The sequence below is a fragment of the Danio rerio genome, chromosome 3, assembly GCF_052040795.2.
Source record: "Danio rerio strain M-AB ecotype USA chromosome 3, GRCz13ab, whole genome shotgun sequence".
NCBI classification, from domain to species: domain Eukaryota; kingdom Metazoa; phylum Chordata; class Actinopteri; order Cypriniformes; family Danionidae; genus Danio; species Danio rerio.
In genome coordinates, this window is record NC_141023.1 from 34,792,798 (window position 1) to 34,820,754 (window position 27,957).

Genomic DNA, 27,957 nt, shown 5'->3' on the forward strand with positions numbered 1-27,957 from the left:
TCATCACATGTCTTTTCTCTCATCACATGTCATCTCTTTCACTTTTCTTATGTTGTATCTTTTTTTTCTTCTGTTGTCATCTAATCTTGCCTCTTTCTCGTCTCATACCATATATGCTTTTCTCTCACCTTGTCTCATCTCTCTAATCTCATCTAGTCTGTTCTGTTGTCTCATCTCTTTCTCATCTCATTTCATCTTGTCTCTTTTTTTCCATCTTATCTTTTTCACTTGTCTCATCTCATCTCATTTTCTTTCTCTTGTCTCATCTATTTCTCTCATCTCCTTTGTCTAGTGTCACCAGATCTCTTTCTTGTCTCATCTTGTCTTTTTCTTGTCTCATATCACATTTTCTTTTGTCTCACTTTCTCATCTCACCTCTTTCTTTTGTCTCATCTATTTCACATCTCTTTCTCTTGTCTAGTGTCATTACATCTAGTCTCTTTTGTCTCATCTCTTTCACTTGTCTCATCTAGTCTCACTTTCTCGTCTCATTTATTTCTCTCATCTCTTTCTCTTGCCTAGTGTCATCACATCTCTTTCTTTTGTCTTGTCTCTTTCGCTCGTCTCATCTCGTATCTTTCTGTTCTGTTGTCTCATCTCATCTGTCTTGTCTCATCATATTTTCTCCTGTCTCAACTTCCCTCTTGTGTTTTCTCATCTCTTTCTCTTGTCTCATTTCTTTCTCATTTAATCTTTTTCTTTTGTCTATTCTCATCTCATCTGTCTTTCTCTAGTCTCATCTTTTTTTCTTATCTTATCTCTTGTTTAGGTCTTGTCACTTCTCGTCTCATATCTTTCTCTTGTCTCATAAAATATTTTCTCATATTATCATATCTAATCTTTCTCTTTTCTCATCTTGTCTCTTTCCATTGTCTTATTTTGTCTCATCTATTTCTCTCATCTCTTTCGCTTGCCTCATCTCATATCTTTCTCTTCCGTCATCTCATCTTGTGTCTTTCTTGTCTCATGTAATATCTCGTCTCACCTTGTCTCATCCCTTTTCTTACCTTATCTCTTTCTGTTGTCTCATCTCGTATGTTTCTCTTCCGACATTTTATGTTGTCCCTTTCTTGTCTCATGTCATATCTCGTCTCACCTTGTCTCATCCCTTTTCTTACCTTATCATCTCTTTCTGTAGTCTCATCTCGTCTCATATGTTTCTCTTCCGTCATCTCATCTTGTCTCTTTCTTGTCTCATGTCATATCTCGTCTTACCTTGTCTCATCCCTTTTCTTACCTTATCATCTCTTTCTGTAGTCTCATCTCATCTCATATGTTTCTCTTCCGTCATCTCATCTTGTCTCTTTCTTGTCTCATGTCATATCTCGTCTTACCTTGTCTCATCCCTTTTCTTACCTTATCATCTCTTTCTGTTGTCTCATCTCATCTCGTATGTTTCTCTTCTGTCATCTCATCTTGTCTCTTTCTTGTCTCATGTCATATCTCATCTCAACTTGTCTCATCCCTTTTCTTACCTTATCTCTTTCTGTTGTCTCATCTCATCTCGTATGTTTCTCTTCCGTCTTCTCATCTTGTCTCATGTCATATCTCGTCTCACCTTGTCTCATCCCTTTTCTTACCTCATCATCTCTTTCTCTTGTCTTGTCTCATCTCATCTCGTATGTTTCTCTTCCGTCATCTCATTTTGTCTCTTTCTTGTCTCATATCATATTTTCTCACGTCTCACCTTGTCATATCTCCCTCTCTTATCACATCTCATCTTTTTCTAGTGTCTCGTCTCTTTCTCTTGTCTTGTCTTATCTTATCTGGTCTCCCTTTCTCTTGTTTTGTCTCATCTGGTCTCCTCACTTCACCTATGCTTTCCTCCTCTTACTTCTCCTTTCATTTAAACTATTCTCAGCTGCTCACCTCAACTCTCCTTTTCTCATATCTCCTTGTCTCTTCTCATTGTCTCCTCACCTCTGCCTGTCTGTTTCTCATTTTCTCTTCTTGTCTGTTCTCATTCCTCTTTACTTCTCTCATTTCATCTCCTTATCTTCCCTCCACTACATAGCTCTCGTTTTTCATTGTCTTTTGTCTCTCTTCTCTCATTTGATCTCGTCCTTGTCTACCTTGCAGTCCTCTCATTCTTCCTATTGTACATTCTCTGACATAAGCATAAGCGTGGGCACACATGTCACTTTATATTTTTTCATTTTGTTGCACATGACCAGACACATACACACACACACACAAACTGTATTTAAATCCATCCCTCCCCATCCCCCACACTCTTCTTCGAGACTGCAGTCATTTGTACATCGACAAGAATGGTGTGTGTGGTCATGTGAATGTGACATGCTCACAGGGAGGTGGGGGGCAGCACAACACACATTCATCTGTGGCCGCAGTGAAGCTTTGACAGGCAGCATCGCCATCTCTCAACGTCCTACTGAGCGCTGCATGAGCCCCTGTCACCGACAGCAAGATAGCGAAAGACGGAGAAATCGAGACAGGAAGTGAAAGTCAAAAGATAGAGAGGACTGAGTCAGAAACCGAGGAGACTCTGGGGGAGGAAAAGATTGTGACGTCACACGGCCGAGGCTCTTTTATGCCTGCTTTTTCTGGAAACACATTGGATCTCAAGCAATGCTACGTCACCAAGTCATCTTCTCCTTCACACACACACACATGTTCGTTAAGAGCAAATAAAGTGGCGAGATATCTAACGCGGTGTTGGGAGGGGATTTCTTTATGGAAGGGGATCAGTCACAGGGGGTATTTGCCTGCCAAACAGCTGCAGTCATGTAGATTATCCTCAAGCCTATAATGGAGAGTTAGTCAGATGTTTGTGTGTGTGTTTATGTGGTTGTGTATGCTGATGTGTTGTAGTTGTGGGGGTTTAGGTAGTTGGTGTGTAGTGGAGTGAGGTAAAGACTCTTTCCCGCCCGCCTTCTTTCGTCCTGACAGTGATGGGACTTCCTTTAAGCACTGCTGCCTAGCAGTCCGTCTCCCCCTCGCACTCTTCATCACTTTCAGTCTCTTAATCCTCCCTGACTCTAATTCCCCTGACCATCTCACACACACACACATTCATACACACACACACACCACCATCACTGCAGGAAATTACACCACCCGCAACTGATGCAAAATAAGCCTCATCATTACAGGAAGAAAGCCAATAAAATGGAGCCCGGGGAAATTGTGGCTGAAACTTGCAGATATGAAGACGTCCAGCGTGTTTTGATCTCTGGATTTTGGCCCTGGGATTTGTCTGGTATATTTGTGTGTGGATGCGCAGTGTGAATATGTTAAAAAAACGTATTATAGGCCTGTGTCGCTAAAAGTAAATTGCAGGGGGCTGAGTGACAGAAATCCAATACATGCAAACCAATACACACACAAGTCCACCAACCAATCTCACTGTTAAGTCAGTAGTCAGTACATCAGGATTATGAGGTTTGGATAAATACTTGGGAAGCTTATAGTTTTACAGTCTAGTTCCACAATTAATGGGTAACACCTATGTTCTAACTCTGAAACTACCCCTAAACATAATTTTAAGGCCCATTCTCAATTCTGTTTTTTTCATTTTCATCCTCAGGTAGTCACTGAAGGCAACGATATCATGTTATCATAACAATCTAATGTGACAGTAAGCTCGTAACTGTACTATGCATTAACAATGTGGCCATATTCAACTATGTAAACACACAAAAACAACATTAACATTATACCAGACACTGTAAAGAGGTCATTGCCAGCCACTAAATTGTTCTGACAGGGTATTCCAGTGTCTGCGAGTGACAGATGTGAAATCATGTGATTGCTGTACTCTCCTAAGGCCCAAGCTGTTTTTTTTTTTACATACATTTTTTTATTTTTCTTTGCTCTTTGGGCTTATTGGAACTTAACTAGAATAAAACCTAGGTATCACCTTTTAATATGATGTACTTTTAGAGACAAATGATGTCCATACATGTGGACTTGTGGTCCGAATTTCTATAAAACACAATAAAGTCACCTTTGTGTAATAGAATGAAAAGCTTTTTATTTCTGCCTTGAACACTGCAGTTTTTTTTTCCCCTGACTGTTTTTTAATGCAATAATAACACATACACACATATTTTTTAAACATGTTTTTACTATCAGTAAAAACAAAATTTTTTGTCCATTTTGGACAGTTAAAATAGTGTTTGGGACATTTCATATGCTGCAAAACAGTTGCAGGATGACACTGTCTGTAACAAAATAAAAACATAAGACATAAGAGCTTAAAATGTGCTGTCCATGTATGTGGCCACAAAGCTCTAAGGAGGGTAAAAGATTTTCTACTATGCATTTTAGAAATTGAAATTTTGCTGTTTTTTTTTTTAGCATGTTTTTTTAAAGCATGACGGTAAAACATGAACGTGGTTATGAATATATTAAAACATATACTTGTTTGTTGTAAAGATTTGTAATGATGACAAAACAATGCTAATTTGTGCATCTCCTGACTTCTCCTGACTTACCATGCTGTTGTTGTAGCTGGTGTATTCTAGAATATTTTTTTACCCTTGCTTTCGAGTGTGGTTCTGAAAAATCTCCGCTTCAAGGGCTATCTAGCCCTTCCCTTGAGCCCTACACCTTCAAGCTAAGAGAATTGGAGCACCCCTACCCCTTTGAACTAAGTGTGAAAACACCCTGAGAAATTTAGTTCCCTTACATTACCTTGAACCTGAATTCCAAAATGTGTTATTTTTTCTAGTGAACCAGGCAACAACATCACGACTAGCGTAAAGTAATGGCTCTTAGAAGATTATTTGCTTTAGTAAACGATTAAATGTTCCCAGTGTTGTTCAAATCCCACAAAAAATATCACCTGATCATTTTTATTAAATCTAAATCATGAAGATTTTCTTTAAATTATTTTTTATATTCCTCTTGTTTTTGTCCATTGAATTGAAATCATATACTGTAGCACAGCAATTCCATTCTGTTTAGCATATCAAAACATATCAGTATAATCTGCTTTTTGAGCAAATTGATTTTGATGGATAGTTCTTTTGTGAAACATACAGCATGAATAATTCTGTCCAATTTTCTAATTTATGACTCATGTGAGCAGATTCCTTTTAGTGAAATATGATAATCCATACTCCTCTGCATTTGTCCTCTGCATTTAACCTTTCAAACTGTTTCAGTGTGACCAATGCAATCCGATTCCTGACTGACTGACTATCATGAGCTGATTATTTTTTAGTGAGTCATCAAAAACATTTCCAGTTACAGAAAAACTGAAAAACAATCTGTCATCTGCTCTTAATGTACTGTGTTTGTCTCTTACCCATTTATCAGGTCTCTTATCAGGTCTCTGTGTGTGTCTACAGGACCGCCTGTACTTTGTCATGGAATACATCAACGGTGGAGATCTCATGTACCATATCCAGCAGGTCGGCAAGTTTAAGGAGCCCCATGCTGTGTGAGTAAAGCTTTCATCTCTGTCTTTGCAAAGCGCCATCAAGTGGCCACACTACTAGGATATGCCACTTTTTGATTCATCCAGTCAAAACCAAAACCAGATGAGTGGCCAATGAGTTGCCATTTTTTATTTTTTATTTTTGAAGGAAATAAGCCAACAAATTTAAGATCAGAAAGTTCATTGAGTTAATGTAGCTTGGTTAAAGGGATAGTTCTCGTCATTTACTCACCCTTTATACCAAATCAGTTAGTTTTTTTCTTTAGATGAACACAAAAGAAGATATTTTGAAAAAAACAATTGACTTCCATTGTTGTTTTTCCTACTATGGAAGCCAATGGTTACAGGTATTAATTTTTTCTTTCAAAATAACTTCTTTAGTGTTAAGCAGATGAAAGAAATGGTTAAGGTTTGGAATCATTTCAGGCAGTGTAAATTGTGAGTTCATTTTAATTTTTTGGGTGAACTATCCCTTAAACTTACTGGTTAATTCATCTATTAGAGAGTTACTGATAACTTGAAAGATCTTGTTGTCGTTCTTTGATTGAATTTTCATTCTGTAAGCACAAAAGTAAATGGATAAAATGGGTGTGGGTGGATTTTTTTTTATTGTAATTATTTTTTTTTTGTACAGGACATTGAGCTTTGATTAATTTGTTTTGGTGCACTTACATACAGCATGTCCTATAACACACCACGGGCTCTATTTTAATGATCTAGGCGCAAAGTCTAAAGCGCATGGCTCAGAAGCATTAAGGTGTGTCCGAATCCACTTTTGCTAGTTTAAGGATGGAAAAATATGCCCTGGAACAAGTTTTAATAGGGTTGTGCTTATTCTCTTAATGAGTTATGTAAGTGGAAAAACTGAACGCTTCACTAGCAAGAAAATCGTTAAATAGACCATTTGCAGCACGAGGATAAAGAATGAGCCTCCTCCATTCTGCCTTTTTACTTTATTTATTTTATTTTTTACTTTTTTACTTTTGTGGATAAGAAACAATGTTGTACGCACTCCACCGAAGACATTCTTTAGCCGACATATTTAATTTTGTTTGTTAAGCGCAAAGATTTGTTTCAAAACTATTTCTAAATTCAGTTCTAATTTCCAGCAAAGGAATAAATAAACAATAATAACAAAGTGTGGTCAAAAAACTGAGTTTTATCCAAACACACTTTGCATTCTCATGCCCCATATGTTGATCCCAACATCTCCAAAACTTGACAGGTGGACAAATCTAAACTAAACAAATCTAAATGCAAATTGTCATGAATGAACTGAAAAAAAAAAGCATGGAGGCAGTGTTTTTTTTTATTTATGTAGAAAGTAATTTCATATGTAAAGATATTTGTGTATTGCTGTACATCCTGTGTGTATTAAGCAATGTGTAAGCGTTTGAACCCACACGGGCGCATAAGTAACTTTAGACCTGCTTTTAGATGGTCAATGGTGAGGTCTAATTTAGTTCAACAATGCTCCTTGACACACCTCCATTTTAGACCACATGGATTTGCTATTTAAACAACATTGTGCAAAACATGAAAATTAGGGTTACGTTGGTCTGAAAATAGCAACAAATCACGCCAAACACGTCTTGCACCTTATTGCGCCAGGTGTATGATAGGGCCCCACATGCTTGATAAGTAGGCTGAGTTTTGTGACTGTCTCATTACATTCAACCCCATAAGTGTTTACCCAATGAATGCAGTCAGACTGCCTCTAGAAATGGTCAAAAGTGGCCAATCTTAAAACATTTCAGACCCCATTTACATCTGTTTTAGGGTCATTCACTTGAGAGTGGTTAAATTGATTTTGGAGTGGTTGAGATTATCTAGCAAACACACACACACACACACACACACACACACACACACACACTGAAGAATGAACAGGTGCCCTGGTTGTTATTGCCCAATTGGATGACGAGTGGAAATGAGGGACAATCAAAGGGCAGAAAGAGTTTCCCGCTGTGCTGTGTTGTCACTTAAAGTGACCTCAGAAAGCTGCAGCTTCTTCTCCTCCTCTTTCTCCTGTTGGAGATGTGAGTTGTCTATTCAGCATAATTCATAATTAGGTGTGTGAAGGCCAGGTCAGCTTAACTCATCTCTGACTTTCTGTCTTTCTCTTCTTTTTATTTTTATTTCTGCAGCTCGTTTCATCAATTCATTTCTCCCCCCTGTGGTTTGATGATATGTTGAGTTGACTCAGGCGAGATGAGAGGAAATATAGAAAGCTTGTTTCTATTGTCACGTATAGCTTATTTTTCTATTTTTTTCTTACATAGTTAGTAAATGTGTGATGCATTTTATTGACAATAGTATTATAACTGTTGTTTTGGGTCATGAAACCCTCCTCTTTCAGTTCAAGTCTATCACAGAATTCTTCAAAAAATGCTCCATGATAGGCGTAGTTTACAAAGTTAAAATGCAAAGAAATAAACAGTAAGTAGTTTAATGCTGTTACATATATGATAGGCTATTTGTAATTTCATATAATTTATAACCACAGTTTGTTATATTATTATAAAGAGAATCATGTTTAAATAAACACATAAATGAGGAGGACTTCTCTCCTCCTGAACCCCAGGTCTGAATACAGACACAGTGGATAGCAGTACAGCAGGTCTCTATCACAATCAATACCAACCAGTTGCCCTACTGGTAAATAGGAGATTTTAAACATACAGTAGGCAAACACAGCATCAAGGATAGGTGATGTGTCTGAATGGTAACAAACCCAACTGATAAAAGACAAAGTCCGCCATTCTCCTATTCTTGTACAGCTCTCACAACAAAAATGCTTGCTGCACTCATAGAGCTTGGCTGTATCGGCCATTACAGCATTGCAGGGAAAGCCATGCAACAAACCCTGTGGATTATGGAAACAAACACCTATGACCCTTCACAACGACCCAAATACTGCATGCCATGCGTCGATTCACAGCTTGGCAGGTCTGTCTATATCAGTCTGTCACCAGAAAGCCATTGCTGTCTTGAATAATTAAGAAGCAGCGTCTTCTCATAGGATAAGAAAACCCAGTCTATGAATGATAAACTGACACGTCATCACTGGACAGGCAGATCGTCCCCAATTTGGATCCCATCCATCCCAATAATGATTTTAAACTTGGAAGAGGAAATTAGCTGACAAAAGCTCAAAATTATCCAATTTTCCCCACAACTAAAGCTAACAGGTGTCTTAAATGATGCTCAACACACACAAATCTGTTCAAATCTGAAACAAAAACTACTCTTTAATGTGTGAGCTCACATTATCAAAATGTCTCTCTCAATTGTTCGCACAAATTAATCAATCACATGCTTTGAGCGGTTATGTTGAGTGTTAACACATGCACACTTTAAGTGTTTGACATTGTGCAAATAAATTGTATACACAGTTTAGTAAACAAAATACATTTTTGTCTGTTTGTTGAATGGGTTGTTACGCATTGGCAATTACTACTTCTTGAAAAAGTTAATGACAAGTTAATTGATCAAGTCAAATCAAATAATTTTATTTGTCTAATCAGTTGAAAACTAATAATTTTTATCAATTGTTTTTACTTTTTTATCAGTAATAAACCAATATTGTCAAAATTTAACTGAACTTAATGAAAACATTTAATTACCAATTGTATCCATCACACTCACAATTTTGTAACTTTTTGATTTAGTGGCAAATTTGCATGAATTTTTATGATCTCATTCATACATTTTAGTAAAATTTGTTCTTCCCCCAGTAAGACGTAGGTGTGTATAAAAATCTTTAAAATCTTTGCTCTCATACAAAAATGAAACTGAGTTTGTATGAATTATCAATTTTTCTGACTATACGTAAACTATGTTCCCTCATGAGATTGGGCGGATGCTCTAATAAAGTCAGAAAAACATTTTGATTTCACTTTTTGAAAGTACATATTCACAAAGAAATCAGTTTAACAGGGCAAGAAACATTATTTATATCTCTGCTATGAACTAGCCATCACATGGTAAATATCAAAAGCTAAATCAAGCCAAAATAAACAATGGAACCAGCGCAGAAATCCACTCACAAATAATGTTTATTTGATTTGCTACTAGCAAAGTCCCATAAAAGGTTGAGATATTGTCAATATCAAAATTTTAAAATAAGTTTTATTTTTGTTTAAACTTAACATAAGATCTGAAAAAGTGTAGACTACTTTTGATAAGCAAACCCTGTGTATGTTATTATACATAGTTAATTTAAACCTTAAATTCCTATGAAACACCTTGTAGATAATTTGCAGAAAGAAAGAAAGAAAGAAAGAAAGAAAGAAAGAAAGAAAGAAAGAAAGAAAGAAAGAAAGAAAGAAAGAAAGAAAGAAAGAAAGAAAGAAAGAAAGAAAGAAAGTGAATCATAATCAAACAGTCAGGCATTTGAGGGTGATCTCAGTATGAACGGCACCTTGGCAGTAGATGACTGAGCTGACCTTTGCGTTAAATCTCCTCTCAGAGCCACGTTCTACCTCAACATCTAACAAGCTTCATCTCTATTTGCTTGGCTTTCAGCTTGCTGTCTGCCCTTTCTCATAAAGAATTAGGCTGTCTCTGTGGAAGAGCACAGCGTTGTGTTGATTGTGTTGGAAATGGAGCTCAGTGCAGTTCAAAGGTCAAGGTGATTATGAGCAGTCGATGAGTCGGAGAGCACAAGACAGTTGCAGCATATTTTAGCTGCTGATAGTGAAATAAATCCAGATTTCCGCATTCAAAGGTACATTGTGATTAGATGGAGGCTTTTATTTGCTTATATTATTACATAATGAGAGTTAGTCTTATTGATCCTGAAGATCAAATGACCATTTCTTCTTTACTTGCTCCTTCTGCCTAATTCTCTCTGCATATGAAACATTTGCTGTGTACAACGTATGCACAAACATTTGGATGTAAATTAAAAAGCCAGTTCGCTGCTATTAGCTCAGATGGTCTATGGTTAAATGTGGCATATGTTAAGTGTGGCAGCTATATTGCAGAGTTGTGTGAATGAAGCTCAGTGTGTGTATAGAAATGTACTTTATATGTGGAACTGTGCCATTTAAAATTAAAATAAAGAAATCTGTCCCACTTTATTTTAGGTGACCTTAACTACTATGTACTTGCATCAACAAAATAATACAATGATTTACTTTGCTCATAATGTATTGCAGAGCACTTCTGGTGCTCTTGAGGTGGGATATGGGTTCAAGTTTAACACTGGTTTGGTGGTGTGAGTAGGTTTAAGGGTGGGTTGAGGTGTAAGGGATGGTCAACAGTGTAATTTTAGCTGTCTGCCGGCAGCTAGCTCTTTGCAACTCTCACATGGTCATCCACTGAAGCTAAGCAGGGCTGCGCCAGGTTAGTACCTGGATGGGAGACCACATAGGAAAGCTAGCTTGCTGCCAGAAGTGGTTTTAGTCTGTGTGGGTCCTAACGCCTCAGTATATTGGTGAGGACTCTGTACTGCTCCGTGTGCATTATCTTTCGGATGAGATGATAAACCGAGGTCCCCACTCTTTGTGATCCCTATATCATGATTGGCTTCATCACTCTGTCTCCTCTCCACCAATCAGCTGGTGTGTGGTGTGGGGTCTGACACAATATGGCTGCCGTTGGGTCATCCAGGTGGATGCTGCACGCTGGTAAGGTTGTATCAGGAGATTCCCTCCAAAAATGTGTGAACTGCTTTGAGTGTCCAGAAAAGCACTTTATAAATGTAAGGAATTATTATTATTATTATTATTATTATTATTACTATTGTTAATAATAATAATAGTAATAAATAAACAAAGTATTAATATGTAGTTAACCATTAACGTTAACCATGTGCCTATGATTATCTTTTAATTATTGCACACGGAATGTTTTTCACGTTTTCTTTATTTTTATTAATATGGTTTAATTATCGTTCTTTACAATAACATTGCTTTAAATGGAGATTAACTCACCATTTATGTATAATTAAATGGTGGTCTGGGACCTTCAGCCAGGACAGACTACTGTGTATTATTTCAGACATGAGAATATTTTTTTAAATGTCAGTTGTTTTTTTAAGAAAAGTTTTGTTGAATAAAAATGTATGTATGTTGCTATATTTTTACACATTATTTAAACTTTGTGGCAAGGAAATAATTTGTTTGGTATGACTAAAGAGAAATCTAGAAAATCCTTAGTGTTGAGCCGTAAAAGGTCATGTGAAATAAGAGCTAAACGCAATGCGACACTATGAAACCTTAACACATTTGCCCATCCTCATTGAGCAAAGTCACAACACACAAAAAATAAAATTAATGAGAAGGCACATAACACGTAATTTAAATCAAGTAATTTTAGGATGCCAAAGTCAAATTTATGAAAGTTATATAATATATATTCCCGACAATATAACTGTGGCTAGTGAAAATGCAGAGTGGAAAACTACTAGCTACTGTGGCTGGTGATCAGAAAAAGTTAATGTCAAGCCCTGTTTAGGACACCTAAAATAAAGTAGGACCACAGATTTCTTTTATCAACTTACACATGAGCAAGTAATTCATAATTAAAAAGGCAATAAGCGAGAGAAGATCTTGTAGTACAAATTTGCTGCTGTCATCTAGAATAGTACAAGCTAAATTAGGAAAGCATTATGAGCACTCACAGGAAGATCTGTTTTATTTAAATAGTTAAAAATATTTTCAATTTGACAAACGCTTTTATTCATGTGAAAACTGGCAGATTTTTCACTTGCTAATTTGCTTAGACTTTTGAGTTCCTTCACATCATCATACACTTGAATGGTAAAAAAAAAGTAGCTTGAATGTTCAAACTTGCAAAGTTAATTTTTCTGCTTAAGTGCGAGAAGACACAAATGAGCGCTCAATTTGTGGCTAGCACCTTTTTCTTTGTGATGTTCACAAAGAAAACTATAATGAGCTCTTTCATTTCGGCATTCATTTGATTAGTGTAAAATTGCTTGAAGGTTTGAATTGGCAGGGCTTAAAAGCATGTGCAAATAATACATTTTTACAGAGAATGCACTAATAAAACCAAAAGTAAAAGTGAACTGCAATCATTTATTAATTACTTAATTTATTACTGTTAGTAGTGACACTGGTGGCTGTTAAGTGAACTGCAGCCAGTAATGAACTGCTCATGCTCACATTCAAGCTAAAGTAAACATATAAGACTGAATACTTTCTGATTTGGTTGTTCAGTTTGACCTATTTTTTTTCCTTTTGCTCTGCTTCCCATCCTGGTTATCTCATTATCTGTTCATCTTATTGCCATTTCGACAGTGTTTACCCTTGTACGTTTTCATATTAAAATGCATAGGCTTTATTACTGTTACGTCTGAAGTTCACACTACTCCAGCATCTGGAACAATTTGGAAAACGCTGAAGACATTGCTTTAGTTTTGAAATGTTGGTACTCAGTTGTAATGTATGCTTACGGTTTTCTAGCATCCACAATACACCAGTGTCTTTAAGCTAAAACTGAGCATTTTGAGAAAGCTAAAGACCCCATTTTATGTTATTTGGAATTCAGTAAAGATGGACAGAAACACAAACCTTTGAAAATGGAGGTGTCTCCAGAGGACTATTGTGTATCATTCCCTGAATAGTCAAACCACTCTATATATTCAGTTTAACTCAATTCAATTCATGTTTTATTTTTATAGTGTTTTTTTTATGTAGATTGCTTCAAAAGCAGCTTAGCATAGAAGTTTTAGTAAATTGAAACTGCGTCAGTCCAGTTTTCAGAGTTGAAGTTCAGTTTAGTTAAGTTCAGTGTGGTTTAAATTTTACTGGGGAATAAAATTCACTAATTGACGAAAGTGAAGGATTTTTTTTCCTTTTTAATAATAATAATAATAATTATTATTATTATGATTATTATTATTATTATTATTATTATTATTATCATGTGAATATGTATGTTTAAGCATGCACTCAAAACCCAGTGTCCACTTTTGCTGCTCTTTAAATCATGTGTACAGCACATTTGACTGTCACGCATTAAGTCACGCAATTAAGGATTGCGTAGAAGGGGTGGTGGTGCCTGTAATCTTGTTGTTTTTATGTTTATTTCAAAGTGTTTTCAAGAACAGATTCCCGTTTAAGAGCAAGGGGCATTCCCTGGTGGTTAAACTGTATGGTTTGCTATAGTGAGGATTGGTCCTTTAATGTTCAATGCCAACCTTCATAGAAAGATTGAAAATACGGTAGAAATCCAGATGATAGCGGGATAGAATTGTAAAATATGGGAGAATCCTGGGAAAAACGGGAGGGTTGACAGGTATGATTATATGCCTTAAACCATTACTTGATCCTTGCAAAATACAGCATGTGCATGACCAGAGTGTGAATGGTCATGTATCATGCTGTATATTGTGAATGGGGATGCAATGCAGTAAATCACCAATATATTAAAATAACATTTGCATTTTAAAATGCTACTTTAAAGCATAAACACACTGGTATAAACATACCTTTAGTTTGGTTAATCAGTCTGTGTATTTAAGTTCCTCCTTCTGTTCAATTTCTTCCCATAGTCTTTATTTGATGTTTTTCTATTGTACTTATGATTTTAGTCCTAATGTTGCCTTTGTTTGTTTATTATTAAAAGATTTGTTTAGATTTATCTTTCTCTGTCTCCCACAAACCCATCACATTACTTTGTTTTCTTTTCATGACATTCTTTTTATTTCTAATTTTGAAATAAAATGATTGTAATCACCTTCGCAGTGTTGCAGACTGATAAAGCTCATCTAGGAACCATACAAATAGCTGAGAGTGACAATTAGATGAATATGTAAATATGAGCAGCACACTTTCCTCTCAATAAACCAATAAATGCACAGAAAAATTGACACATTTATGATAGTTTTATTATGAAGTACATTAATACTATATAAAACTACACTACAAAAAATGCTTTTCCTTGAGTTTTAGTCTTGTTTCTAGTGCAAATATCTAAACATCAAAAATCAAAAAGCATTGTTTTGTTTTCAGAAATATTAAGTCAAAATTGGGGGCGACATTTCTGTGTGGAGTTTGCATGTTCTCCCTGTGTTCACGTGGGTTTCATCCTAGTGCTTCGGTTTCCCCCACAAGTCTACAGACATGCGGGACAGGTGAATTGGGTGAGCTAAAATTTTCTGTAGTGTATGTGTGTGAGTGAAAGTGTGTGAGTGTTTCCCAGTTATGGGTTGCGGCTTGAAGTGCATTCACTGCGTAAAACATATGCTGGTGGTTCATTCCGCTGTGGTGACCCCAGATTAATAAAGCCAAAAAGGACTAAGCCAAAAAGAAAATTAATGGGTGAATGAATGAATGAATTAATTAATTAATTAATGAATAAGACAAAATTAAGCAAGTTTTTCCTTAAAACATGCAATATAATCTGCCAATGAGGCAAGTAAAATATTCTTATTTCAAAACAAAAACAAGATTATTTTGCTTACCCCATTGGCAGATTATTTTTAGGAATTGTTTTATTAATTTTTTCTTAAAGGGCACCTATTTTACCCTTTTTTTCAAGATTTGAGAGTTTTTTGTGTCTGTAAAGTTTCAGCTCACAACACCCGATTATTTATTAAATTTTCTGCTTTCAAGACATTGTGGCTGTTTTGGTGGCCTTAAATGCTAGTTCTCCTCGTCCCCCATTTTCACTTGCCTGTCAGTACAAAACATGCACTGTTTTAAACACTTTTTAAGCTTGTAAAACTCATTCTTGATCACATTTGATACACAACACACACAACAGATCTTTTAATCCCAGTTGCTTTTCGCACATCCTGTCTTGTTGTTATGATTATATGTGTTACTACAGAGACATGTTAATACCTGACTGTCAATCTGGTGGGTGAGGCTCAAAATGCAAGGGATTTGGATCCTATTTTGTCATCAGAAAATTAAAAAATGAGATTTATTGTCTTTATATAACCCCAATTCCATGGCACACACACTTTACAGTACAGTTCCTAACAGCTTCCAAAAGATGATTTTCATCATAGGTGGCCTTTAATGCTTCTTCAATTTGAAGATATTTGGACTAGAAACGAGACAAAAGCTCAAAGTAAGAAAAGCGGTGTGTTTTTTGCAGTGTGTGACTCTGTGAGACTACAGTCTGAGTTAATCCCCTTCTTTTGCATGACTCACTAGTTCTTTAGGCATTATCTTAAACGTTGTATAAGAATTCATTTTATGTGTCGTAGAAAGGAAGAAAGACTCTCTGGAGCACATATAAACGTCATATTCTTTTGATTTCCCGGTGGCCTTCACATAAAAAGCAGCCTAAAGGCTTTCCTTGGGGAAGTTCTCGTTTTTAAAGTTTTTCAAACATTTTTATTTTATATAAACGGTTCACACACTGGCATAAAGAAAAGCGATTAATAGAAGAAAATTCTTACATATAGCCTTTTCAAGTGGCACTCGTTTTCCTCTAGAGAATGGAAGAGTACTCGGTAGTTTAGCGGATTTAGCACATGAATAACTGGACTGCAGGTGGTGAGTGAATCAAATTTTTGTGATGTATAATCATTTGTACTTTTGCAAATGTGTAATGAATTCATCTCGTTCGCTCGCTCTCCAAGTGGTGATAGCCGAAGGCTGGTTTGCCGATGTGGCCGGGAAACAGAAGTTATCTTTTGACATAATCTGGCTCTGTAGCGAGGCCTGTTTCCTGCTCCACCCCCAGCTGCATTAGTCACTGAACACGAATGCTAATTCTCTTCAAATGTTGCTCTAAAATATGGGACAGACAAACACGGCACCTGATAAATAAAAGATTACTGCGGGCTCGTATTAATAACAGATATCAGGCTTGCTTTATCTCTCTTATGTCTATTCCGAGGGCAGAGCTCTAGTCTCTGTGCTCTCAGCAGAAAAAAAAATGCACCTTTATCAGCCTTTTTCATTATTTATGAGGCAGATCTCTGGGATGCGTCATTCTGATTGGTCAGTTTTCAGACTCTACGGACCTTTCTACTGGTGTTCGTTCTTTGATAATGACCAACTCGCTGGCTTCTGATCATGCATAAAGTTATTGGTGTGCTGTGTTCGGATGATTAAGATATGTTCTTGTGTGTGTGTTTAGGTTTTATGCTGCAGAAATTGCCATAGGCCTGTTCTTCCTGCATTCAAAGGGTGTTATTTACAGGTGAGTGAAGCCCAGCATACATGCCAATCACACATACAGTGCACACAGCATTAATGAGAACATCCCCTTTGAAAATCCTCCGAGTAAGATTTACTTAGTTCAGATAGTATTTGGTGCCCCTCTAAATTTAGTTAAAGTTACTCAAGTTGATGAGACAATGAAAGGATTAATCAGTTGACAACTAATCACAGCCTTAGATGAAATCAGCTGTAATATAATACATTGAATCTCTCAAAATCTCAGCAGAGGATCATTAAGCAATTCCACGAACAGCAGCTTTACTCATTACCAACCTGTTTGCCCTTATTTAAAGAGGGGCCAAATACACTCTGAACTGAGTATATATTTTACTCTAAGGATTTCGCTGTGTGCATTTTGGGTTCGTTTAAACAATTACACAGTTATAATCTTGTGACATTTAAATAAAAAATAGATGTTAGTTTCAGTCTGTTAGTTTTAAGAATATCTTTTAGCTAGTGTGCTTTATAACAGAGACATAATTTGGTTTTAGAAAATAGAAAACTGACATAAACATTCTAAGTATGCAGTTTGTGACATCCCGCTAAATTGATCTACGATTGTTTTCATGTCACATACTTCAGTTTATGCTCTGTAGCAGTGCTTAATTTGTAAATAAACAATTTCTGGAACAAAACCAAGAAATAAAAATTACCGTGACCGACGTTCACCACGCAATTTGAGTTTTCCTGTAACATGACATCATTAAGCAGTGCAAATAAAGCATAGCATTTCTGAATTGTCCTTAATTATTTTTTTTATGGGTCAATCATAGATAAAAAACAAACATGGCTACAAACATAAATCTTAAGAAACATCACTATTCAGTTTACTAACTCCACTGACATTCAGTTCACTTCCAAGTGAAAAAAAACTTGAGATCGCTTTGCGTCTGCCTTCCGATATTCTAATCCAGGGACACAATTCTATTGGTCTCGAGATCTCTTTTGATCAGGCTCGTTATCAGATTTACTCGGGGAATTAAAGATAAAAATACTGCCTCTTTGGCATTTTGAAAAAACAAACATTATTTAGGTTGCCCGCTATTATGAAGAAAGATGATTGGCTGAAAATATTGTTGAGGCCCAATTAAATGTGACTTTTGCTTTAACTTGCACATGTGATACCGTCATGTGCACACAAATAATCCAAACAACCTTCACTTACACTCATTCACGTTCTCTCTCTCTCACACAGATACAGTACATACAGTATATGCACAAGTTAATTCCAGATCAGTTAAAATAAGTACCAGAACGCAAAACACGATTATCTAACATTTTCTGGAACAGGATCTGGCAAGATCCAACTCAAATTAAGCACTGCTCTCTAGTATCTGATTGCTTTTCAATTGATGTGCTTGCGCTCAGCCACTCTCACTGGTAGAGCTGTGTTAAAAAACGAAATGCTATTGGCTGTTTTCTTAAAAGTAGAGGAGCTACTTAATGTCCCACCGTCTCTTCAATTTCTTCTTTTTCTTTTTTTTTTCTTTTAGACGTTGAAATTATGGCAAATTATTTTTAACAAAAAATGCACAATTCAAAGCATTTCACAGAACCATTAGAATAAGAGTGTGGTCACCTAAAGGCTGATTTATACTTCTGCATCAAGCGCATGCGTTTCACTCAGTCGCATAGCCCTCAATGTGGCTGACGCCGACGCTGCACCTGTCAAAAAATGTAACTATATTTTGCAACGACCCGTAGCGCAAGCTCTGATTGGTTGGCTTGGTAGCGCTGACATGTGTGGGCAGTGCTGAGAGCCAAGCGAACCCATTGGAGTGAGTGTTTACACTCCAATAATGGCACTCCAGACGGAAACTTTTGTTTTGTGTTTGCCTTATGATTAATGTTGTTGCACGTCAGCAGGTTCCTGCCTCCGAATGAGCGAGATTGAGCTACTTGTACATTAAGGTAGCATTCAGAAAAACAAAACACCCGCTAAGAAACTCGACACAGAAACATAAAAACCTACTGCAAGCTAGCGTTTCAGAAGTGTTATTGCAGAGCAACACTAACAGCATGCAGAAGTATAAAGTTATAAACCGGCCTTAACATCTTGAGAAATTAAAAAATAATACATTTTAATTTAAATGAGGGCTTGAATTAATGAAAAAATAATTCTAACTACAAGATTTCAATTAAATGAAACATTTTATGGTTCTTTTAATTTGTATCTCTTTTTAAATGACATTTTATGTATTTTTTCCTAGCGCATTCATTTTGATTTGCAAATTTTTGTTTATTCCAGTTTTGGCTTTGGTACTGACAAATCTTATGTATTGCGTACACATATCTTATTTTCCTATAGAAATCATACATTTAAAAGTGAGATCTGTAAGGGGTGTAACACAGTATACATACAGTACTACTTTAAAACAACTGACTGTTCAATATGGCCACAGCAAGTGTCTTTGGATGGGTTTTAGGTATTGGCTGTCTCTCCTCCAGAGCTAAACACACTTTCTTACACACATAGCAATTGATTTTAGTCAAAGTCAATGCTGTATTTAGTTCGGAGCAAAAAACAAGGCTTTGAGGGATGGAAGTAGTGTCCGTTCAATTTATCGTGCTGTTGTTTAACTGGGTGAAGATCATTCAGCCAATAAGACGTTGACAACATAATATGTCTTTCCACACATTTTTAGTAGACAAAAACAAAATATTGGACATTTTGTGATTAATTTAACATAACCTGACTTTTTGAAACACGGCATATTGAATCGTTTTGCATTTTGGCACATTACCAAAAACTTCTTTCACTTTAGCAGTGTAGTGAGTCGGCCCCTGGACGCTGGCCTAAACAGGAAGTAGGGCTGTAATCCAGGCTGTTTACATGAAACCTCCACCGCATGTTGCCACTATAAACAGACAACACTCATGAATTCTTTACAGGCCACTTTTTCTCCCTCATCAAGCTCATCCGGGCTTCTCTTTTTAAAGCTGCTCTTGCAGGCCAGTATAATAAATATTAATGGCGTATTTGAGATTATTTTGCAGGCGATATAAAAATATGAGTGAATATTGTAATGGTTTTTATACATTTTTTCTTTCTTTCTTTCTTTCTTTCTTTCTTTCTTTCTTTCTTTCTTTCTTTCTTTCTTCCATTCACATATTTTCCCGGGTTCATTTTGTTCACTTTTATTATATACTGTATGTATTTTTTCTAAAAAAAATTTTATTCTTTTCCAAAAACAATCTCCTTAGCTCCCAATGACTCCTTGTACTTTCTTACCGGTGTTCTCCACTGACCCTTCTCATCTCTTTGTGCATTAGAGATCTGAAGTTGGATAATGTCATGCTGGATGCAGAGGGTCATATCAAAATCGCTGACTTTGGCATGTGCAAAGAGAACATGCTTGATGGAGTCACCACCAAGACCTTCTGTGGAACCCCTGACTACATCGCCCCTGAGGTGAGTGCACAGAAAGCCTCCTGTACATGTGTGTGGATGAGCGGCAAAGCATTGGATGAGTGAGCAGGGCTATGTGTGTATAATTCATGGACATTTGCTAACACAGCAGTACATCTACCAGGGCTTTCACTACTGGACTTGTACCTGCATTTGGTTTTGCACATATTCACGTTTACCAATTACAAAATTTGTTTATTGGTGTCGATGGTTCATTAAAGAGCCTTTAACATCTGTGAAACCCATTTTATTAATAAAAAAAAAATTATAGGAAAAAATCTATAGATTATCAAAAAAAAAATGTTAATACTGGGAAGAATGGTTATTTTGATAGTTCCTCACAAAGGTAATTTGTGGATTCCAAAGTATTTCTTTTAAGGCAGTGGTCCCAAACTTTAGCTTCAACCACCTCAAATTCACACCTGCTTAATAGTCTCTAGTAGTCTTGAACACCTTGATTAGTTATGTTTAATTAGGGTTCAAACAAAACTGTGCATAGCTGTGGCAAAGACCCATGTTCTAAGGCATCACTGCAGAAAAAAAACAAAGACTTTTGTGACTTTCTAGGATGATTTTGTGTGTGTGTGTGTGTGTGTGTGTGTGTGTGTGTGTGTGTGTGTGTGTGTGTGTGTGTGTGTGTGTGTGTGTGTGTGTGTGTGTGTGTGTGTGTGTGTGTGTGTGTGTGTGTGTGTGTGTGTGTGTGTGTGTGTGTGTCAGCGAAAATGCAATAAAAATGTTTGTGGGTTGTCAATATTTGTTTTCAGAAATAGTTTGAATTTATTGCACAGAAAATAAGGTTTTATTATAATTTTGACATTCAAATACTTTCTGAGGCTTCTTTATGTATGATTATGTGTGCATGTTAAAAAATACTTCCCAGAGCTTCCCACACATAGACTTTACTTGGCCGGGCCGCCCAGGTATATAACGGCCGCCCAAGTGTATTTGGTGACATTTTTTTTTTATTATTATTATCCTTTTACACTTTTTTTGTATCCACCCAATGGCCAAACATCCACGATCGATTAACTAGTGGCCAATCTCCTCTTGCCCTACACGTTTCACTTTCTTAATTTTTGTTGTATGTGCGAGAACTCCCTCGTCAACACTCTCACAATCTCACGTTCTCTGCAGAGACCTACAGGACCCGCAGAGATGCGCCTTTTTGGGACTTAAAAATGCGTCCGTCTGGAGTTTCTAAATCTCTCAAAATGTCCGGGATTCAGCTTTTAGTTTCACTTTCTAAGTCGTTGAGATTTTTATTTTAAGCCAGATTTACTTTAATTGGCTTATTAGCTGACAGCCGCAAGACTGAGAGAAACATTATATTATCAATTCTTTGATCTAATTGACTCGGATGAACTTTTTTGTTTTCTCAGAGGACGAAATTACGTCTAAACTGGCTGCAAAATATTTGTACACAGTTAGAAATTGTCAATTAACTAATTTGCCATGTTTAAATAACCAACACTTGTAATTCTTTTAATTATTAGATTTTTTTTAGATTTTTGATGTTTATTCTATAGATGTTTTATTTCCTTAGCCATTTATTTCTTATATATATATATATATATATATATATATATATATATATATATATATATATATTTTTTTTTTTTTTTTTTTTTTTTTTTAATAACCTAATATAATGTTAATAATATGTTAATAATATGTTATAATAATTTTTTAATTTGATGTTTATATATTACATACAGTATTTTTCACATGTCTTAACATGCTTTGGTATTACTTTACAAAATGTCAGCAGCAGATTTTACTTGTCGGTGGGTGCACATGGCTCCTGATAAGAATAAAAGTAAAGCAAATTGTGGATTTTTTTTTTTATTTCAACAGTCTTAAAAAAAATAAATAAACTTTACCTCATTGAAAAGAAACAGTGTATAATAAATAAAAAAATATTGTTAAAAATCACTTTTTTTGTCACATGTAGGTCACCATGTGCAATTGGTAAAAGATGTGTTTCAATCTGGCTACCACCACAAGTATATTTCAAACCTGTGGGAGGCACTGAGACTTGACTACATAATTAATTATTTATGTCACTCTAAATGTAAGTAATATTGTAAAAAATTGTTGCAATTTAATTTTAAGACACATTTGGTAGATGTTATGATATAAAATGTATATTATGAGAAAAAAAAATTATTTTTATTTTGGAGACCTACAAAATAAAATTATAAACCCATTTTAAAAAACAGCAAGCACATGTGCACAATGTAACAATAATTTAAAGGTCTCCAAACAAATTATTTAAAAAATTGTTACCAGAAATAGCCATTCTTTCAATATTAACAACTGCATTGGCATCTCATATACATCACGTGCTCATAGTAAAGAAAATTGGTTTGTTACCCAGAGGCGTCTTCATGCAATAGAGAGTTACGCTGATTAGATATCTCACGTTCATCGAGCACCAGATGGTACTGCTCCAAGTGTAACACCAGCAGCATGAGCTAGAGATGGATTAATGTCAACAGCACGCTCCCAAAATCCAGACATATTGTATAAATGAAAGAATCTAGTCCTTAAAGCTTCACCTCCATGTTTCATAATAGGATGGAGACATTTTTACTGTATGTAAAGCACATTGCAATGAATTTTAAAAACACCATGAGCACCTCAGGGCTTCTGAAACTCTCAGACACGAGTGACAGCACGCCTGGCGGGACTGAATTTAATATTTACAGTTGTCCTTGAAGCGTCATCCATTTGTAATTGGTTCTGTTTACGCCTTACGCTCTGTGCATGTCTGTTTCAGATCATCGCCTACCAGCCGTATGGAAAGTCAGTGGACTGGTGGGCTTTTGGAGTTTTGCTATATGAGATGCTGGCTGGGCAGGTAAGAGTTATGAAAACCTAGATCAAGAGCGTTCAAGTCAGGGGCACACACTTTTTTTGTTTTTCTTTCATTTGCTCCGTTTCATTTCCTCTCTGCTGCTTGCAGTAAATCACCTCTTGCTATCTCAAGGTCAGTTTTTATTAATTACGTTCTGCAAATCTCCCGAGACGAACGGCAAGTATTTCATGCCTATCGGGCTCAGTCAATTATTTATGAATTGTTCTGAAACAAGTCAAGCTTTGAACGCTGGAGAAAAAAAAAGGCTGAATTGTTTCCAGCAGAGACTGGTGCTACTGTGCCGTCCTGACAAAAGCACTTCGTAATTCTTGTTTCTAGTCTGCCCTAAACAAACAATACTAGAGAGGCACTTTTGTGGTGATGACTTTGGAATTACTGATGTTAAAGCGACACAAATAGGGAAAATTGCAAGCAAATGCAACATAATTCATGTTATTATGATCAAACCATTTTAGGAACAGTGAGCAGCATCTTCACTGTTTCTTTTTCTGTATCTCTTTTCTTAGCCTCCGTTTGATGGCGAGGATGAGGATGAGCTATTTCAGTCCATCATGGAGCACCATGTTTCCTATCCCAAATCCATGTCCAAGGAGGCTGTGGCCATCTGTAAAGGGGTGAGCAGACAGTTTACTGTACATCACACTCCTTAATCACTAAGCAAGTCTAACACAATTCATAATTGTTAGTAGTAATAGCAGCAGTAGTATTTGTTTGTCAAATACATAGTAAGTAAAATTCATTCATTTATTTATTTAAAAGAACTCAGTAAGCAATTCAGGATGCATTAAATTAATCAAAAGTAACAGCAACAGGCACACTTTCATTTATCTTCAAAAAGAAATATAGATTTTTAATATTTATTGTAATTATTTGATCAGCAAATTGATTTCTGACATGTTATAATGAGTAATAATGCTGTAAATTCAATTTTAACTTCACAGGAATATATTACATCATATTTATCATATGAAACAGAATGTGATACAATGGCAAAAGCTTAATATGAATTGTGATATATTTCACAATATTAGATTTTAACCCTCTTGGGTCTGAGGTGATTTTGGAGCCCCTAAGATGTATGTCCCTACTGTATACAATGCATGTAAAAGTAGACAATTCAAGCTTTCTATAGATATATGTCTCATGTCTGTATGTCTTGTTTTCGCGGAGTTTCAGTCCGTTTTAGTGACTCTTTCTAAAAGCAGTTCGCGGAGAGACAAAGGAAAGAACGTGCACACTGTATATTTTCCTTATTTTGCAAAAGCATACATTTGTTGTTATTGTGAGTGTACACAAAAAAAGACATCTAACAGATTCAAATGGTCTCTAATAACTATTTGTGTGACCAAAATGAACAGAGGGTTCTTAGTGTTTGAGGAAGATGCTCGTCACACCAGTGTGATCTGGCGACCTCAGAGGGTTAACTTTTTTTTTTTTTTTTTTTGATAAATATATGAAGACTTGGTGAGCAGAAGTAATTTCAAGAACAGAAATGTAGTTTCTGACCCAGTGCATCTTAGTATTAAATTATTGCCTATAGTGAATAAAAGTTGTTAACCTGACACTTGTAAATGAACACTTCCAAACAATGAAATAAAACTGCATTTAAAAAATAGCTACATATTGAATGCTGTCAAAAGTCCGGTGTCGCCAAAAATATTATAAAAAGACCATATCTTTCATGCAAAAAAAACTTTTTTTTTCTGTTGAAGACAAAATTAGGCATTTTGAAGAATTTTGAAAACCATTTACATCTATAGTAGGACAGTGGCTGGCAAAAAAAAAAAAAAAAAAAAACGTATGAAACAGGTGGAGGGTGACTAAATGGTGACAGAATGCTTATTTTTGGGTTAACTGTGCCTTGAAGTTGCCATGTTGCATTGCTGTAATCCAAAAATTAATACACTATATTTAATTATTTGACACATGCCTTCTTTTAAATGACTATTAATAGCAAAACATCCATCAGTACCTACTAGTGATGCGCGGATGATGGTTATATCCACGGCGATGCGGATAATCCGCGGGTCGGGTAATAAAAAAATACATTATGATTAATTGTGGGTTGTTCCGGGTGGATGTAGCAGGACATGGCAGTTGACCAGCGAAAAAGCAGAGAGTGGGCTCTGCAGAATGGGAAGATGAGATGCCCAAAAAAATGGACGAAGTGCAAGAGGAGTCTACTGTTCAAAATTTCAGTTGGAGAAGTCATCAGAGGAAAATCTGCTATCGTTCTGGGAGAAACACGATCGCTTATTGTCATGACTGCAGTGCCTTGCTAGGAGAATATTGTTCATTCCTACAACAAGCGGTGCGATCGAACGCTCATTCAGTGCAGCTGGCCGCGTTTTGGAGGTGAGGCGGAATCGCCTGAATTTAGGCACAGTAGATGCTGTTATGTTTTTGCACAGTGTGAAGAAAAGGGCCAAGTAAACACAACATAGCTGCCATTTAGGCTGAAATTGCACTCTTTTTGTTATCTTGTTCCTGTATCTGGAAAAGCGAAAAAGTCTTTTTTTTACTTTCCGTATCTATTTAAAATGAAGAAAATACTGTCTAAAGACAAACTTTCGTTTTTATGAATAAATGTTCGTTTAAAAAAGTTCAAGATTAACATATTATTTTACTATCCGAGATTATAGCTCATTGAATCTGCTGTTAATTTTTACAGTGACCTATCATCATGCCTAAAACAAAGAATTAAATTATTAGTATAAAGCCGCGGTTTCGGGTGTCATTTCAGCTGATCCACGCATCTCTAATACCTGCATATCCTTTATGTACTTCAACGTCTACCAGCAGAGGCTACCTAGCAGGCATTTTTGTTTTAAAAAATGTCTAATAGATATCTAATAGACGTCTTGGCTAAAACAGAGCTAGACTTTAGCTTTCAAAATCTAATAGACGTCTAAGAGCAGGCCAAAAAAAATAAACAGAAATGAAAGCCTACACATATAAAGTCTGTCTAATTTGTCTATTTGACGACTAGTCTAGTTTAGATCTATTCTTAGATGTCTATTAGATTTTCAGCCCAAGTTTAGCCTTGTTTTAGCCAAGCTGTCTACGTTTAGATGTCTGTTAGATGTCTATTAAACACAGAATTGTTTGCTGGGTAAGAAGGTCATGCTAACAAGCTACATCTTGACCACTCGTCCTGAGTAAACCCAAACCCAAAGGGGTCAAATTGAGTTCATGGTGACTCACGATCCCCAAAGGGTGCGGATACAGTCCACCTCATCAGCGCGTCCCTGCTGAAAGTACTGAAAATATTTTCAAGGTGACCGTCTGTGCAGTTCACGGCTTTGAATGAAAATGTCCAGTAATTATATGACCTCGTGTGATGCGTTATGAATCACTTATTCGTAGCAGCAGTGGTCATCGCAGTTTGCTCTGAGCTGCATTGAAAAATACCACAACCTCTGACCCAGACTATCAATATGCACGTCACGGCCATCTCAAAAAGCGCCAGTTCTGTCTGCCTCTCTCTCTCTCTTTATACACTTCATTCAGTGTCTCTCCCTCTCTGTTATTAGCAAGCCGGTGCTGCTTCAGACTGGAGCGCTGGCAGGTGAAGCTGCGAGTACACATGATCTAATTCTTTATTTGAGAGATCTTCCCTCCTGCAGATAAAAGCACACAAACACACGGCCTTAGACTGCACTCGGTGGGAATGCCAATGACTCTTGGCTGTTTTCAGGACCCTGGAGCTCGACTCTGTTAGTCTGCTGCTTTTACTGGAGCATGGCTAGACTGGTTTTGAATGGATATCTTTTTTTTTTTTCTCTTGATGTTTTGTTTTCGGAGATAAAGCCCCAACAAAGCCCGACAAAAAGCCGCAGAATGTCAGGGGCGTCTTAGTCAATGGTAAAGCGTATTCCCTGAAAAGTGCTTGAAAGGGAGCTCTGTCCTATTTGCTTATTCTTTACATGTTTCTGTTCTCTCTCCTTGTCACTGCGGTGCCAGAGTGGAGCATATGGCTGCCGAGAAAAAGGAGAAAAGAGTTTTGTATAAGAATGAATCCGGGCTTTGTGCCATGAAGGATGTGGGTACATTATTATGGTGCTGGAGACACGGTGCATCTGTTTTTTCTGGGTGCATCTCACCAAACCTGTCAGTACGTCTGGGCCATATGTCAAGCCCTTGAAATAAAAAGAAATATATATGAACAAGATAGGAAAAAGTCTGTGGTGCCCATTATTGTTCTCATTACCATCAATCAAAAATCGTATTTTTATTTTATATTTTAACAAAGTTACTATTGCCATAATCCAAATATATTATTATTATTATTATTATTATTATTATTATTATTATTATTATTATTATTATTATTAGTAGTAGTAGTATTAGTAGTAGTAGTAGTAGTAGTAGTAGTATTGGTAATATTATTAATAACATAATAATATTATTATTATTAGTAGTAGTAGTAGTAGTAATAGTAGTAATAATAATAATAGTATTAGTATTGGTAATCTAGGGGGTCACACACCAGATGCGCTGCTCGGCGCCATGCATTTTCGAATTCTAAGCATAGATTTTTATTAGGGTCGGCGCCCAAGTCAGCGGCACCCTGCCATGACTCAGGTCACTGTTCATATTTCTGCCGCTATCGAGTGCCATCTAAATAGTTTCAAGTTAAATTTAACATGTGAATGTGCACGTGTGGTGTGCGATACTTCCAACTGTCATGTGCGAGCATGTCGCACCGCCGTGTGGCGCATCCAATATGCGACCCGCTTTAGTCCTAATAGGAGTAGTATTAGTAGTGGCCTTAGTATTATTATTATTAATTGTAGTATTAGTATTATTAGTAATGGTTTTATTAGTAGTGGTAGTATTAATTTAATAGTAATAGTAGTAGTGGTCTTAGAATTATTATTATTATTATCAGTAGTAGTAGTTGTAAAAACCATGATTTTTAACAAAATATATTTACATTTTTATACTATTAAACTGCAGAAATGTACTAAAGCTCTCATTACAGTAATGCACTAATAATAAGAATAAGAATAAAATGCTTAAAGTCATGATGATGTGCTGAAGGTAAATTATTACATATTACATTATAATAATTATGCTATTAATATTTGTTAATTATTATTTGATAATGCTGATA

At 36.1% G+C, this 27,957-nt stretch overlaps 1 protein-coding gene across 2 annotated transcripts in view; it reads left to right on the top strand.

Moving 5' to 3' along the window:
* prkcbb (protein kinase C, beta b) overlaps nt 1-27,957 on the top strand; it is a 269,116-nt gene that overhangs the window by 186,560 nt on the left and 54,599 nt on the right. For both annotated transcript variants that reach the window (NM_200978.1, XM_087242368.1), the window contains 5 exon segments: nt 5,316-5,407; nt 16,472-16,534; nt 19,828-19,966; nt 22,743-22,823; nt 23,348-23,455. In NM_200978.1, coding sequence (NP_957272.1) covers nt 5,316-5,407; nt 16,472-16,534; nt 19,828-19,966; nt 22,743-22,823; nt 23,348-23,455 — 483 coding nt within the window.